The 15211-nt window shown below is 50.2% G+C and overlaps 2 protein-coding genes across 2 annotated transcripts; both read left to right on the top strand.

Moving 5' to 3' along the window:
- The first annotated feature begins 1598 nt into the window (after positions 1 to 1598).
- Positions 1599 to 4607, top strand: TGME49_293580 (prefoldin subunit protein). Its single transcript, XM_002370119.2, has 3 exons — positions 1599 to 2946; positions 3477 to 3600; positions 4170 to 4607. The coding sequence occupies exons 1-3, from the start codon at positions 2744 to 2746 to the stop codon at positions 4353 to 4355; spliced, it is 513 nt and encodes a 170-aa protein (XP_002370160.1). The 5' UTR covers positions 1599 to 2743; the 3' UTR covers positions 4356 to 4607.
- A 2228-nt stretch (positions 4608 to 6835) lies between these two features.
- On the top strand, positions 6836 to 15002 carry TGME49_293570 (translocation protein sec62, putative). The gene is made up of 11 exons (XM_002370118.2): positions 6836 to 7841; positions 8396 to 8473; positions 9205 to 9396; positions 10066 to 10102; positions 10978 to 11117; positions 11337 to 11417; positions 11931 to 12126; positions 12724 to 12831; positions 13311 to 13418; positions 13659 to 13753; positions 14223 to 15002. Exons 1-11 carry the CDS (start codon positions 7821 to 7823, stop codon positions 14337 to 14339), a joined length of 1173 nt encoding a protein of 390 aa, XP_002370159.1. The 5' UTR covers positions 6836 to 7820; the 3' UTR covers positions 14340 to 15002.
- Positions 15003 to 15211: the final 209 nt, after the last annotated feature.

The following is a 15211-nucleotide window of genomic DNA, read 5'->3' as shown; positions in this document are numbered from 1 at the left end:
GCACTACAGTTGTATCTGTACATCTCGCCTGAATGGTCAGGGCTACCTTGTGACTGCATCTGAATAACTTGCTGAGTGCTTGTGCGGGAGGTATAACTACGAATTAAGGTGTGTAACATTTCGCGTTCCTTAACGTCACAGCTTGGGTGCAGCCTTCGTGTGCTGGTCCACGAAACTAGCATAAATCACTTGTGCCGAGAAGGACGTAGTCGGATATACGTCGGCAATCTTGAGTTTTGCTGTTGTTCCGACTCGTAGAAATCAATCGATTCATGAGCCTTTGTAAAGGACGCTCTATTCAGCACATGTTCGATGAGGGGTGTAGCCTGTGAGGTTTGACAGCGAGTAAAGACCCCATACCGCGTTTCGTTGGAAAAGCTCACGACCTGCAGGAGTGTGAGGCGAACCTTCGTTTTCGGTGGCGATCGACGTGCCTCACTCGGAAATCTGGTACTGTTCCAGAGTCTGACTCGAACAGCTCTGTACAAAGTTGCGAACGCTGGTGTCTTTGTGAACTAGAACCTTCGAACGATTTCCAGTGAGTGGAATCAGGAAAAGTACGCGCAGACAGAGGATTGCGACGTACATCGGGTCCTCCCAAAGCATGGAAACCGTTCTCAACTTTCTTCGTGTTGCAGCGGTCGGGGTTGAATATTAGTTTTCTTCTCCTGAAAGCCCAAATCCACACCTCTCGTGTGACGGTGGTGTGCGCAGCTAGCATTCTTTTGTAAAAACAGGGATGTGCACGACGCGGCTATACGAATCGGTGTTTTTCTTTGACTCAAAGTTCTCCTCGCGGATCGAAAGTACCGCGGCAAGACGTACAGCTGAGGCCGATTCTTCCCGAAAACATCGCCGATACTCGTATGAAAGCTTATATTTTTTTACTGAAGTGATTGCACTAATCCACTAGGTTTGCAGGCACACCTGTTGTCCGCACAGAGATATCTCATTCTTCCCTAGAACAAAAAAACAGAGGTGACAAGAACCTCACTAGCGCTTGCCATCGATCACCACCGGGCCGAGAGTGGCGGCGTTTTGACCCAGATCGTTCGCGGTGCGTTAACAAGCAACGGTTCTTGCATGGGAATTCCCCCCTGTGAGAGTTTGCAAAATGCGCTTGTTGTTCTCACCCGTATCTAGTTGCTTGCCTGTGCAAGCAGAGGGTCAGGAGTGTACGCAGGGCCAGGCCCTTGAAACAAACAAGTAAACTGCTGTTTCGCGCAACTGCTGGGTTCGTGTTTGTGCCAAAAAGGCTCATCTAACCGCGTTGCAACAGAATCAAACAACGGAGGGCAGCCTCGCACACCAACAATGTTGTTTCTCTTCTCAAAACCGTGATTATTTCGTTTCAGATCTCGCTACCTCTTAATTCTTTCCTCTTGAATTCATTCTAGAGCTACCCCTGCTACAATCCTCACAAAGACGTCCTCTATAGTGCGGTGTAATTCCATCACACCCTAGGGGTCTTGCCGCTTTCTGGCGAAGAGAAAATGAGATCTCGTCCTTCATTTCTCGACACAATCAAATGATTGCTTCAAACAGCAAAGGAGAACGTTCGTGAAAAGTACGAAAACTCTCTCGCACGTTTCGTTTTCATCCACCGTTCACCCTCCAGCCCGTCGACACACTTCTGCATGCAGCACCGGGGTACACCGTCTCTGAGGCAAGGCTGCAACCGGAAAACTGGAAAACACTGGATCTATGCCGGCGTTTTCGCCTTTTCGTGCTTTTCTGCGTTTCTCTAAGCCATATATGGGCACTGATGTCGTCGCCCGGCGCTCCGTTTCTGTGAAATGGATGCTGATACCTCGGCTGCCACCTTTGCCTAAGCCGCTTCTCAACAGTCGCGACTTTGGACAACGATCGGTTCTTTGGTCGATTCCAACCCCGTTCCCTCCCAATTGCCTTCTCCATATCTTTTCGCTTGGAAACCCTTTCGCATGTCTGAACGGTGGACGATCGTCTTCACAGTCGTTTCGGTGCTCGCCGAACCCCCTGTCTTTTCGTCCAAAGAACCGATTTGTTGCGGTTGTCCCGGAGTTCCCCTGACTGCCATTTTGCACTCCCCCTTGGATGTTCGAATCGGCTCATACTTCTTTCTTACTCGGTACCCAGGTAGAAGCGCGTTTCTCTTAACGGTGTGAAGTTCCGGTTTCTCCTGCCGTCCACTTTCTTGTCGAGGCACGAACTGGGCCACACAACATGGTCAGTGCATGCACTTTGCAGGTTGCAAATTAATTTTGAGCTGTTTCCTGAACAACGTACCGACACTATTTCGTTCGTGCGCCAGGGAATCCGACAAAAAGGGACTTCCGTCTAAACTACCAAGAAGCGTCTTTGGGCGATTCGGTTCCGGTGTTGCGGGGAGGGGGGTTCGAGACAAACGAGAGGTTTCGCGTTTTTTTCTCCATTTCACCTCTTCCGTTTGTTTCTCCAGCCAGCACTGAATGCAGCTACTACCCAGATTCACAGGGAGAGCTTAGTGACGCACTTCCCGCGGTAAACAGGTCTTCGGATCCGAGGTGTTTGTACACCCCAGCCTCTGCGAGTGGTTCGGGTATCCTATTGTGGTGACCCTTCACTTTCATGACGAAACGCCCAGAAACGGCTGTGAATATTCACCAAACAGTTTTTTTTGAGAACGAGTTGCGGTGAATTCGCTTCTTTCTCGTCTCAATTTTTCCGCCGGCCGCTCTGCCGCATCTTCAACCACGGAACCGGTTTCGCCTTACGTTGAACGATGGCTCTAGCTGCTGCATCGTCCGCTTCCGCCTCCTCAGACCAGAAGCGTGAGGACGGTGCAGGAGCTGCCGGCCTGGCTGAGCTCGAAAAGAAAGAGTGGACGGTTCCAGAGCTCCAGCAAGCTCTCCATCGTGTGGAACGTGAGAAGGTTATTCTCGTCAGTAAAATTCAAGATTTGCAACAGGATACTTCTGAACACCGGTAAGATGCTGCTGTCGTTGCCTGGAAACGTCTGTTTGCTTCCCAGAACGGCGACATGTGTCGTCGTTTCTGCGAAAATCGAGATACATCCCTTTCGCTCTTTCTCAAGGCCGCGGGACCGGACTGCATCTGTGTGATTTCGGTTTGAAGCGTCACATAGCTTCTTTGCATCGCATCCATGTCTCTCCTTTGTTTTGAGAGTTTTTTCGAAACGTTTGTCGTTTCGCCTGTTGCTTACTGTGTAACATTCAGCCAGGAGACGATCAGATGGAAATGTGCAGCAATAAAGCACACATCGTCTCGTGCGGTGTGTGTACATGATTTTGAGAACATTCAGTAAACTGCCAGTCTCTTGCGGACAGTCCGTGTTGAAGCCCAACTGACCTCGAGCCTCAAAGCGATATACGCGAAAACGTGCAAAATCGTGAGTCGGACTCTTGTGAGTCTTCCATTTTTGTTGGGATGGGGAACGAATTATCTTCATAAGTCTTCCGATTTCTGGTTTCTCTGGGTCGAGTTTTTCTTTCCAGCTTGGTTCTCGACGCTTTTGCGAAGGTCAATGCAGACCGCCGGTGTTATCGGATGGTCGGAGGCGTCCTGGTACAGCGTACTGTTGGAGAGGTCAAGCCGGCATTGGAGGAACATAAGCAAAAGGTGAGTCTTCTGTATAAGGGGGTGGTCAGATTTCATGTATGAAGAACTGAGCTCTTAAAATGGAGGCGAAACACCGACGAAGAGACTCCTTCAAATGATGATGCTTTCGCCTTCTTCGAGATGAACGGGAATATCCATTTACTTGTATATGTCTGTCTCAATCTATATCTGTATCCATCCGTTTCTCTCTGTATTGATCTACATCTGTTTAATTATTGATCTTTTATCTACTCATCTGCGTTGTGCCGATATGGATGTGTGCATCAGACGAAGTCTCATGGGTATCTCGATCCACCTGCAAGAGGAGGAATGATTGTGGATCAATGAAAACAGGGATCTCGAGGCTAGGCGCATTTGGTGTCGGCTGTCTCTGGATTTTTAGCTGGTGACAATAATAAGTGGAAGCCAACTGAGGTAGCCTTTGCCGCATGCGTTTACAAAGAAAAACGTCCACGCACATACATGGAGTGTCCCGGCCTCCCTGGCGCTCACTAGGGACCCCGTCTGTTAGCTTCTGAATCAACATTCCCTTCTGAAATGTTTGTTGCATGCGTTTTTCGGCGAAACAGGTGGACGCGACTCTGGAGCTGCTGGAAAAGAATTTAGAGACTTTGCTCGCGACTCACTCGCTGTACACTCGCAAGTACCTTCAACTGACGGGTCAAGCTGCACCAGCGGCAGGCAAAGATGCGGCCCCTGCGTCGAAGGTAGCTGATGACAAAGAGGTGTCCGGGAGTTCTGGAATTCTTGTTTAAACTCTACCCGTTCATTCTCATGTCATGCATGCAATGAATCTCTGTTGCTTCTTTTGGGGCTTCTGGGAATCTCTGACGTTCACCAAGCTCCGGGCTTGGTAACGAAACTCATTCTCGGTTTGCGTTCGGCACTCGCGGTGCATGCAAGAGAAATGAATCCCTTCGATTGGAACGTGCATGCAGTTCGGACTTTTTTTCACCTCATACAACAGAAACCTTTTGGCAAAGAAAAGGAGGCATCCTCACTCGACGAAATCGGTTACACAGTTCCGTGGTGGAGGCCTCGAGAGAAGGTCTTGAAAGAGAATGCCCTTCAAAAATCTTTCGCAGTAACGGCATGTGAAGAGTCGAACCAACTTCCACAAATGACCCTGATTATGCGGCACGAATGTGTATCTCTTGGGACTGTCATAATACACCTTTTTACATGCTACTAAAGGGACAGTGCACGGATTATATACTTTAACTCTACCGAGGTATGAGCAGCCTCTAGTGGTGTACAGCAGACGCTGTCTCTGTTCCACTACCTATTCGTAACGTGATGTTCCAGCTGTGACTGTCAAAAAAGACACGGTAGACCTTCGGTCCGGTGGACAGAGATCTTCAGGCTTGAACCAGGAGTGCAACTTATAGTACAAAAGCCGCAGCAAACGGAAGTTAAGCGACGCGTAAGAATTTCTTTCATAAAATATGACACGGGGTCCAGCTTCGGTTGTTATCTGATTGGTAAGCATGCCCTGAGAAGGTAATGATAAAGGAATGCTAACAGCACAGGGTCAAAACGTCTCGGACGCTCCTGCAACATTCTATTAACGTGTAGGCCACTCCTTTCATGTGGCGTCCGGCTTGATTCCGGATGGTGATGAAAACCGATGACTTCTTTTCCTGGAGAGAAACCCTTTCTCAGTTCAGCGCCCAGACGATTCCAGACCAACGCAGCCGTATCAGTGGATAGGTGTGCGACACTCTTGGAGTTGTGAAAAAGCAGAAGGGTTCTCTAGATCGATGTCACGCATTTTACGCAGCTCATCAAGACTACCCGTGTTTCTGTAACAGTGCATCTCTCGACGACAGCGCCGTTCTTTCTCGAAGAGAAGAACTGGTGCGGGGACGTCTAAACACGGGACTGGAGGTTCCCCGGGGAAACAGCTGCTTTCTTGAAGAAAATCCAATCCTAGTATCAGCTTCGCCGCTACGTATATGTTTTTACGGTGGAAAACTGCAGCCTGAGGAGGTGTGCATGGCAGGAGAAAAATCCGGAAAGAGAGAGAGGAAATGAAGAGTTCTCCTAGGCCACTTGTATCTTTTTCGCTTCCCCTCTCCTGGATACATGTTCCCTGTATCTGTTCAGATCACTGCGTACTTGTTACGTACCGCCCGAGGCTCACTTGTCATCTTTTGATGACACCTTCCTAAGGAAGGATACATGTGCCTGGTTGGTGAGTTTCTTTGCGGAGAGGGAGGAAGGCTAGACAAAAAGGAGAAAGACGTTTCCGATGCTATTATTTTCCTGGCTTCCTCGGGGGAAACGCGAGATGCGTGAACCTCAGACGAGAGGCAAAGAAGAGAGTGGAACGGCAGAGATCGATTACAAGCAGACCAGCAAACACAGGGAGAAAGAACCAAGCTGATGGGGAACAAGGTCGCGAGTCAGAAAGAACGAATCCTGGAGCCGTTTGACTTCCTACATTACTCCACTTCTACGTGACTGTCTTCAAAGAAGTGCGCGCCAGACGTCTGGTCTGTGACTAGAACCTGTTGTGTCTTCAGTTCGTACAAAACATACCCAACCACCCTGATCTCGGTGACACAGTCACAAACAGTGTAGAAACTTGAGACGGGAAAACCCTCCAGAACATTTGTTGTTTCTTTTGCGCGGCGTGTACACCGTGAGATCGACCCCTGGTTTCGATCTTGAAAATCTCTGTTTACCGGACCCAAGCTCTCTTGAGTTGGAGTTACTGCATGATTGCTCTCCTGTGTTGCTCGCCGTCAGAACAACAGAAACTCTTCAAAAGCGGTGGCTTGTTGGTATTTAGGGAAACTTTGCTGATCTAGGAGGCACCGGGTTCACGTTTCACGTGTGCAGGGGGTTGAGATCCCGCTGATTTTAGGTGGAGTTTCTTTCAACACGGATAACTTTTCTGAATCGCGTGGAGCTTGCCAAACGTGTTTGTGTGCGTGAACTTTGTTGTTTTCCCTGTGTTTCCCGTTTAGTTGTAAAGGAACATCAGAAAAGCTCAGGAATCGGCAAGAAGACTCGCACCGCTTGCTTGCCTGCAGGATTCCGACACTTTCGTTAAAAGGCAGAAGGAAAGAGGTAATATCCAGAAGTCTTTACACAAAAAGTGTGTTTTTTTCTCAGCGTTCTTCTTGTCTTTCCCAGGAGAACGTCCCGCAAGTTTTCTGACATAGAGTGAGGATTCAGAAACATCAACTTTTTCGATCTGATTGTGGAGTGTGTGCAAATTTGTCTTCAGTTCTCGGTTTTGATGCCGCGAGTGGTCGGACGAGAACATCAGGCGAAAACCCCCGAAAAGACCCAGACAGTTTACGCGGCAGCTAGGAGGGCCTCTGTGCGCTACTCTGCGTTTTCTGATCTGTCTGCTACTTTTTCTCCCTTTGCTTTCGAGCATCTTTTCACGAGTTTGTGTGCTGTTCACGCGCGTTTTCTTTTCCTTTCTCTTCTCATGTTTTCGGGGTCCCCGAAGGTTTCCTTTCCGCCAACACTTCCGTCTCCCTGCCTTCCTGTCTCTGCCTTTCTCTTCCTTTCTCGCTCGCGCTGTTTTTCCTTCTGAGGAGAACCTTTCTCTTCACCGTCTTGCGCGTCGCCCCTTCGTCTCTTCGGTTTTCTTGCTGTGTATTTGCGTTAAGGGAAAGGTTCTCGACTGTAACTCGCCTTTCTTGCTGCTCGGTTGCCCTTCTTCCCGTGCGTGTGTGTCTTTTGGTGTCTTCGCCTCCCTTCTTTTCTTTTTCCGCTTCGACGCCTCTTCCGTGCTTTTCACCGGACTCGCCCAAAACCGGCGACCCCTCTTCAGAGACATTCCGGAGTTTCCCTGTGTTTTCTGTCTCGGAACCTCTCCCAGTCTTCTTCTTCCTCCCCGCCTCAGGTGTCGCTCTTTCCCCCTTCACTCGCGCTGTCCGTTCCTCTTGGCTGCTTTCCTCCCTCGACTTCTCTTCCCTCTCTGGGTTGCGTCTTCTTTCCGGTGTTCACAACACACACAGACGCCCGGAGACCGAGCAAAGAGGCCTTTCGGACAGCCTGGACTTTGAACGCTGAGAGAAAACGAGGAAGACGCGCAGCAGACGACGCAGAACTTGGTGGCTGGGGAACTGCGCTTCCGCTGAAAGTGTCGGAATTCGACTCGCCAAGCACCGGCCAGCGTCTCTGCGTCATCCGAATTCAAGACTCGACGGGCCAAGCAAAAGACAACAGAAGGGAGAGCACAGTTCTCTGCAAGCAAAATGAGGTCCCCTGCTCCTCAAGTACGAACTGAAAACAAGTCCTACGCGTTTCACTTTGACCGACAGAGAAACGGAGACAGAGATATCTAAGGAGAGAGAAGCGAACGAGAAGGAGACGCAGAGATCAAGAGGGAGGGAAGAGAAAGCGACAGATGGATCGAGAGAGGGAGCGATCGAGCAATGAAACAAGCATTAGTGGAAGACCGGAAGAAGGCAGAACCTAAGCTCTGTTGAGGGCAACAAGCGGCTAACTCGTTTTTCTTTTTTTTGTGTCAAGATTTCATTTTTCATCTTCCCCCCTGCCTTGTCTATCACTTGTCGCTCCTGCTTTTGTTCTTTTTCGGCTTGTTCTGCACTTGTCCTGCCTTCCGGGTTTCTCGTGATTGCCTCGGTTTTTTGACTCCTACAGTCTGTTCCGTGCTAAATTCTCCTCCGCAGACCTCTTTTTTAGACTTCGTCGCATCTTCACCTCTCTTCTTTCTTGCACTCGACTACCTCTTTTCCTCTCCTGCCTCTCAGACTCTCTTTCATGTAGCTTTTGTCTTTTTGGACTCGAGTTTCTGTTTTTTCCTCAGCAACACTGGAACGAGCCGCTGGCTCGCGTGATGGACGTCGTCCTAAACTGCACGATTCGCTTCAAAACTGCGGCAGAGGTGAGCCACCAGAAAAGACTGCGAAGAAAATTTCATGCGGACAGCAGCTGAAGATTGAAGAGAAACAGGTGAAAAGAGATGAGAGTCAGAGGAGAGCCATGTAGAAAAAGATGCACATCAGACAAAGAGGGCGACGTAGAAGCTAAGAGAAGTGTCTCCTCTCACTCCCTTTTTCAACCGCTGTTGTTCCTCTGTTTGCTGCTGCGTTTTCCTTGCTTCATAAACCCTGTTCTTGCGTTGAGGCTTGTATTTTCTCTGCCTTTCTTTCTCCTCTCTGCTTGTTCGTTTCCTTCGTTTCTCCCGGTCTCCACTCTCTGTCTTTTTCGTCTCATCTCTCGTGCTTTTTCATTTCCCTCTAAACGCATAACGTCACAGAGTACACGAGCGCCGTTTCCAACCTGAAATGCTGTGCGTCTAGCTGGAGCTCAGCGCGTTTTCAATCGGTAAAACACTCCGTCTTGTCGCAGGGATGTGGTAAAGTGTGACTGCCCAGTTACAAGAAGCGCACCGAGGGGGTCCGAGTCTCGAGGTCCGCGAGGGTGGGGCGACAAGGAGACTTTGGGGCGTCCTCGCACTGCGGAGGCGACAGAGGATCGTCTTTCTTTTCGAATTTCGCTGTCTCCAGTCTAGGATCGCGAGGTGTTTCGCGGACTCCCTCTCTCCTTTCTGCGTCGGTGTTTTCTCGCCTTGCCAGTTGAGAGACCCTGTGCCGCCATGTTCGCTCTGCGTAGGTGGGGAAGCGAGCAGTGTTTTACTGCCGCGGCGAGGACTTGTTTGCATGGTTGATGAACAACCGGGAGATGCTGCAGAAGAAGCACGCAGACGCTCTCGACGGGCAAAGTCTCGCGTCGGAAACAGACGTCATCGAGTTCTGCGACAAGCTTATTCGCTTCGGCTTCATGTACAGAGCTCAGTACAAACCGGTAAACGAGGCATGGCGAAGGGAAGCTCCGCGACAGTTGAAGAGACGCGGAAAAAACGCGGAAACGAGACACGTTACGCCTCAACCACCCATTGTACATATGCCTGGCGGTGAATGCATGCATCTGGATACTCAACATGCGACAGGGGGGGGGGAGGGGAGGGGGAAGGAGGAGACGGGGGAATGTCGGTTTTTCTCGATGGATCCTCTCAACTTTCATCTGCACACCTACCGTGGTAGTCCTGAGTGCGTGACCGCGAAATCTGGAGCTCCCTCGTATAGTTTTGCATCACTCCCAGTCGAAGATAGGGAACACGCTGTCGTGCGCGTTTTCGATCCAACTCACGTCTTTCGTCTGACGGTGAACTCTCTCTCTTCTCGCATCCCTCCTTCTTGTCCAGTTGGCACTATTCTTCTAGCGACTTGCCTTTCTATCTTCTCCCTCAAAGTCGATTAACAGAAAGATGGGTATGCATATCGAAGATGATGTACGTCATCTTTGTGTGCGCATGTTTCTGTTGTATGTGTGTGTGTGTATGCCTCTCGAGTCGCTACCTGTCTTCTGAGCACGACGTATTTCTCTGCCCTGTGGAGAGTTTAATGGCACGCGCATGCAGTGGAACTTGCATTAAAAAGACGCGCCTGCAGTCGCTCTTTTTGTTCTTTTCAGATTGACGGGGTCATTGAACAGGACGAGGAGGGCCGCTGTAAGTGTCTCAGAACGCAGGGACGTTGTGTCGCTAACACCAAGACGAAAGTTCTCGATGTTCCACTGTCCGTCTGTATCTCCACACAGAGGTTCCTCTCCACGGAGCGCCGTGTGTGGATGTGCGCACCTGCGTCTGCACGAACGCGTTTTGATGACTCCTTGGCTGTTGAAGAGACAGAGATGCGTCGCTTGACAGAAAGGGCATGTTTTCGTTCTAAGACGGTGGTGAGACGCTCACAAAACGCACGTTTTGCGCGCTTTTTCGAAGGCGAAGCTCTCTTAAGTTGTGGTCTGTGGCGCGCACGAGGTTCAGGATTCCTCCACCTCGAATGTGTCGCGACACGCTGTTCACTTTGTGTGTCAATTCGCTGTTCCAATCAGCGCATTCACAGTCTAGGCGCTGTTGACATAGACACAGAAAGGTCCAGAGAGAAGGACAACGAGTCCTGCGACGCGCTTGGGTAGTCACTCCGCGAATGCGTTCTTGCGAATCGCAGCTCTCCCACCTGTCTTGCTGCAGGCTCTCCGCAAGGACTCCTTCTTTTCTGTTTTCTCCCCACAAAGCGTTTTTCTGAGATCCGCACTCTCTTGACTCTCCCCTGCACGTCACAGTTTCCGGCTCCTCGACTTCGCCGGGGGAATAAAGAGTAGAGGGAGAGAGGTCGCTGTAAATCGTGTGGCGTTACCTGCAGGAGGATGCGGTTTTCTTTGATTTGTTTCTGAGCAGACGTCGAAGCTTAACGTGTCGAGACACAGAGACGCCTTTCAGTCGAAGATCTAGACTCTCGATAGATTGTTTCTCTGTAATCTCCTCTTGCACCCTTGTACGCACTGAGGTTGAACGGCTGGAGCAGTTTCCTTCCTTGTGTGCAGTTAAGCGCCCCAAGTGGCCCAAACGCCTGGCGATGACGCCGAAGCAAAATTTCGATCCGCAGGCGTTTTATGTTGTCGTCTACGAGGGGTCGAAGTCCTGGCAGCACTTCATTCTCTTCTGCATCATTGCCGCCGTTCTGGTAACGAACTTAAGCAACACACGCTTTTTCGTCCGCTGCAGAACTCGACAAAATCCATTTTAAATTATTAATATGAATTCAAATGCAGGAGGTGCAAAAGTGCTGCACAGGTCTCCGTTGAGAAGAGTCTCCGGGAGCAGTCTTCGATCTTCAGACGTGTTGCATGCGCTTTCACGATTCTGAAGACGACTTGCTTTTCTCTTTTTTTCCGTTTTTCAGTGCGTCTGCATGTTCCCTGCCTGGCCGCTGAAGCTGAAGGTCGCGGTGTGGTACCTCTCCGTCGTGCTACTGACTCTGATCGTAAGGAGAACACCGGAAGTCGAGAAAGCGCGTGCAACTGAGAACGGAGAGAGTCTGCTCGCTGCCTGCAAGCCGACGCCCAAACGCGGAGCAGATCTTTTTCCTCGCAGATCCGCCGACGGTCGGACCGAAGACCGGCCAGCGGAGAGCGGGGGAAGGTCGAGGTGACATCGTCAAAGGCGAGACAGGCAGTGGCGGAACTCGAGGAAACACGTGGATTCGAGTCTTCTGCTCCCGGCACGAGTGTCTGGGGTTCAGGTCGAGGTTCTTCCATTAAAATGCGTCGCATTTCTTCATGAAGAGGCGATCATGTCAAGACGGAAACTCGTATATATGTGTGTCTCCTTCCAGCGCCACTCCCGTAACGGGATGTGCACGACCCTGGCGAGAGGAGAACACGCGGCGTTCGGGGGTGCCACAGTCAGTGAAAACCGTGGACCAAGTGCTCCGACGTTTGGGAGAAGAGGGCACCAATCCTGCTGGCTTTCGAGCGTGTGTTCCCGTTTTTTTCAGCTCGTTTTAGTCTTTGTTCGACTCGTCCTCTTCGTCTTCTTCTGGTTCTTCGGCTACCAGTTCTGGCTGCTGCCGAACCTCTTCAACGAAGACGCAGGCATCATCGACAGCTTCCTTCCCTGGATCGAGTGGCACCGCAGCCAAGACGACTGGGCCATGTTCGCCGCGAGAATCTTCTGTGCCATTCTCACTGCAGGTCCGACAAACGCCACTGGATCAAAACACGCCTCCGGCACCCATCCATATAAGTGTACACATACACATGCATACACATGCATACACATGCATACACATGCATACACATGCATACACATGCATATATATATATATATTTGTGTAGTGATTTGTATGTATGTATATATATATATATATATATATATATATATACTCTGGATGTGTGCCGGTCTAACACGCATTTGCAGCTTCTCCTTTTTCACATACTCTTTCAGGCACACGTTCGTCCACGCCTACACACATGGAGTGGAAGGTGCCTGTATAGAAACACATCTGTGTGCAAATGTAGACATGTCTGTAGGCATGTTTTCGAAGATGCTTTTTACGTGCGCAAGTACAAGGCGCAGACGTCGGTGGCTTGGTGTTCACCACCTCCTTTCTGATTTCCCCACAGCGTGAGAGAGATCGATGCGTGAGAAACGAAGGCAGTTTTGACCTCTCTGCATGCCTGTGGCGAAGACATTCGGTGTGTGAGTCGCTGCTGTCTGCAGAGCGCGAGTGGTGTGTTCAAAGGTGCTTCGGACCTGTTTGCGTTTCGTTTTTTCGTCGCTGTTTCCAGGGACACTTTACAAACTCAGCGAAACTCACACGCCGGCGAGCGTCGCGAACTTCGCGAAACAGTCTTTCCTGGACGTCCTCGACTGGGGCCACCAGCGACTCGCAGCGCGTAGGAGTGATGTATATATATATATATATATATATATATGTATATATATATATATATTTGCGTCTCGCGTGTCTGCGCCTCCTCTGGTTGAAAAGACACTTGCACAAATTTTGTATGCTGAGTGACAGCCATCAGTGAAAAATCAGACGGAGATGCGTGTTGAAAAGCACAAAAAAAGGAAGTGTGTTTCTGCGTTTGTTTTGAGCGTTTGAACGCAGAGGGAGGAGGGAAACGAAGGCTCACTTTCAGTTCTGTTGCTCTCTGCAAGAGAAGCCGACGTCGCGCTGGATCTCTCCGTGTTTCACTCTCTGTCACCGTGAGGCCTAGGAGCCCAGCCTTCGCGCCTCTGACACTTAGCTTGTAAAGTGTCTCAGACATTTTCCCTCTTCGAAGTTTCGCCGTCGCCCCCGTGCTCCCCGGTCCGCCCCTGCATCTCGGAGTCGCTCCATTTTCTCCTTTTTCCTCTTTGCGTTTCTCAGCGCCTGGAGGCTACTCCAAGTACGCATCCATCACTGACAAGCAGGAAGGCGGACAGGGCACCGAAGAAGAGGGAGAAACAAACGAGGAAAACGCCGAAGGAAAGGCAGGTAAGACACGGCGTGTGTCAGAGATCACCATCTCTACGCTGTGCTACCAGAGCAGACTTGGTCGTCTATTTTGATGCCCCGTGGCGTCCTCGACGACGGGGAAGAAAGAGAGCAGGAGAGACCTCGAGAGCGACAGTGGAACCGCAGAGAGTGGCGAGAAGTTCACACTCACTGAAGCCTACATGCAGCCCGGTGGCAGAGTTGATTGTTGACTTTTTCATGTTTTCGTGTTTTTCGCAGATGAGGATGAGTATTCTTGTCTCAAACAGTGCGGCTTTGCCTCCTTCGAACATCTCATGCAAGCTCGCTGTCTTGTAAAATGCTCGTGCGTTGGGGTGAGTAAAGAAAAAACGTCACAGTAGGATCGTCGAATTTGTACAGTTTACCATGGTGCTTGTACAGCTTTCTATGGTGTATGTACAGCTCATTTGCAATTCCTGGTTTTTGGAGGGAGGGAACCTTTTTCTTCTTTCTTGTAATTCTCGCATTTTCCTTTTTCTCTCTTTTCTCTCCGTTTTCTCTCGCTTCCTCCCGTCGTCGTGTCGAGGAGCTCCACTTTTGAAGCTTCTTCATTTGGATCGTTGTTCCCCCTCGTTTTCACGATATATATTCGCCTTTTATCCTGCATCTGAATCTCTTCCCTCGAATCCTTTCCTTGTCCTCTCTGTGTTCCTCTGGTTCTCTTTCGCCGTCCCTCTCTCTCTTTCTCCCTCCTCTTTCGCGACCTCTCTCTTTCTCCTGCCTTTTTTTCTTTCCTCTCCTTTCTGGCCTCAAAGAGATGCGCCGGTTTTTTCTTTTTTTCAGGACTTGCTGGAGTCGAAATGTTTCGCCAAGTGTCCAGAAGCCACACAGGCTGCGTTGCGCGAGGCAGCGCGCGATGCATGCGAAGAAGAGGAAAAGCGGAAGAGAAGGCGTCACTGAAACTCTGCACCGGAAGAGAGCCGAAAAGTCGGAGGGTGGACGCGCAGAAAGTGGGGAAACTATGATGGAGTCTCACCTGAATGGACAAGCACGAATGGCGGGGCGAAAGTTCTCAGGGAAGAGAGGAGAAACTGGAACAGGAAACTTCATGAAAAATTCAAATGCCTCAGCCGCGATGCTCTCTGGTGCACTCACGCAGTGTATGTGCTCTCTGCATCGTCGAAGAGTGACGCGGTGACGCCAGTTTTATTTTCGCTGGCTTTCCTGACGTGTCTTCTCTTTCTTTGCGGTTCTCTCACCTTTCTTTGTTCGACTTTTTTCTCGCCCACACTCCCCTGAGCCTCTCTAGACCGAGTGGACGAAAGTCGAGGGAACCACGGTAGCCTTTCTCCTTGTCTTTCGACTCAATCGAAGCAGTGAAGGAACACTCTGGAATCCTTGCACAACCGGAGACTGGTGGATAGGCACCTGAGTGCGAATCCGACTTTCTCTCTTTACAAATTCTTCATCAACGCTACGTTCCTTCGCCTGAGTCTCTCTAGGCGCTTCATCCCTTTCTCGAAGAAAAGCTGAACTCTCCATACTCGAGCGAATTTCCTCGGCCTCACAAGGTACACAGTTTTTTGCGTGACTCCACAGAGAGCATGAAGGCCATGCACTGTTGTTGTTTTGAACGTTCTGCGACCCAGAATGGTGTAACGCACGCCGAACAGAAGCGTATGCATGCACTCGAAACACAGAAAATGCCGGTCTTGAATTTCTTTGCACAAACGATTCACACATGCTGTTCAGGTACGATGTGTTGCCAAGCACTGGGCAGCGTGCAAGCTAGCGAAGGGGGTCGAGTTGAGAGCACCTCGTGTCTCTCTCGA

Source organism: Toxoplasma gondii, chromosome Ia (genome assembly GCF_000006565.2).
Source record: "Toxoplasma gondii ME49 chromosome Ia, whole genome shotgun sequence".
In the NCBI taxonomy this organism is placed as follows: Eukaryota; Apicomplexa; class Conoidasida; order Eucoccidiorida; family Sarcocystidae; genus Toxoplasma; species Toxoplasma gondii.
This window is presented reverse-complemented; position numbering and strand designations above follow the sequence as displayed.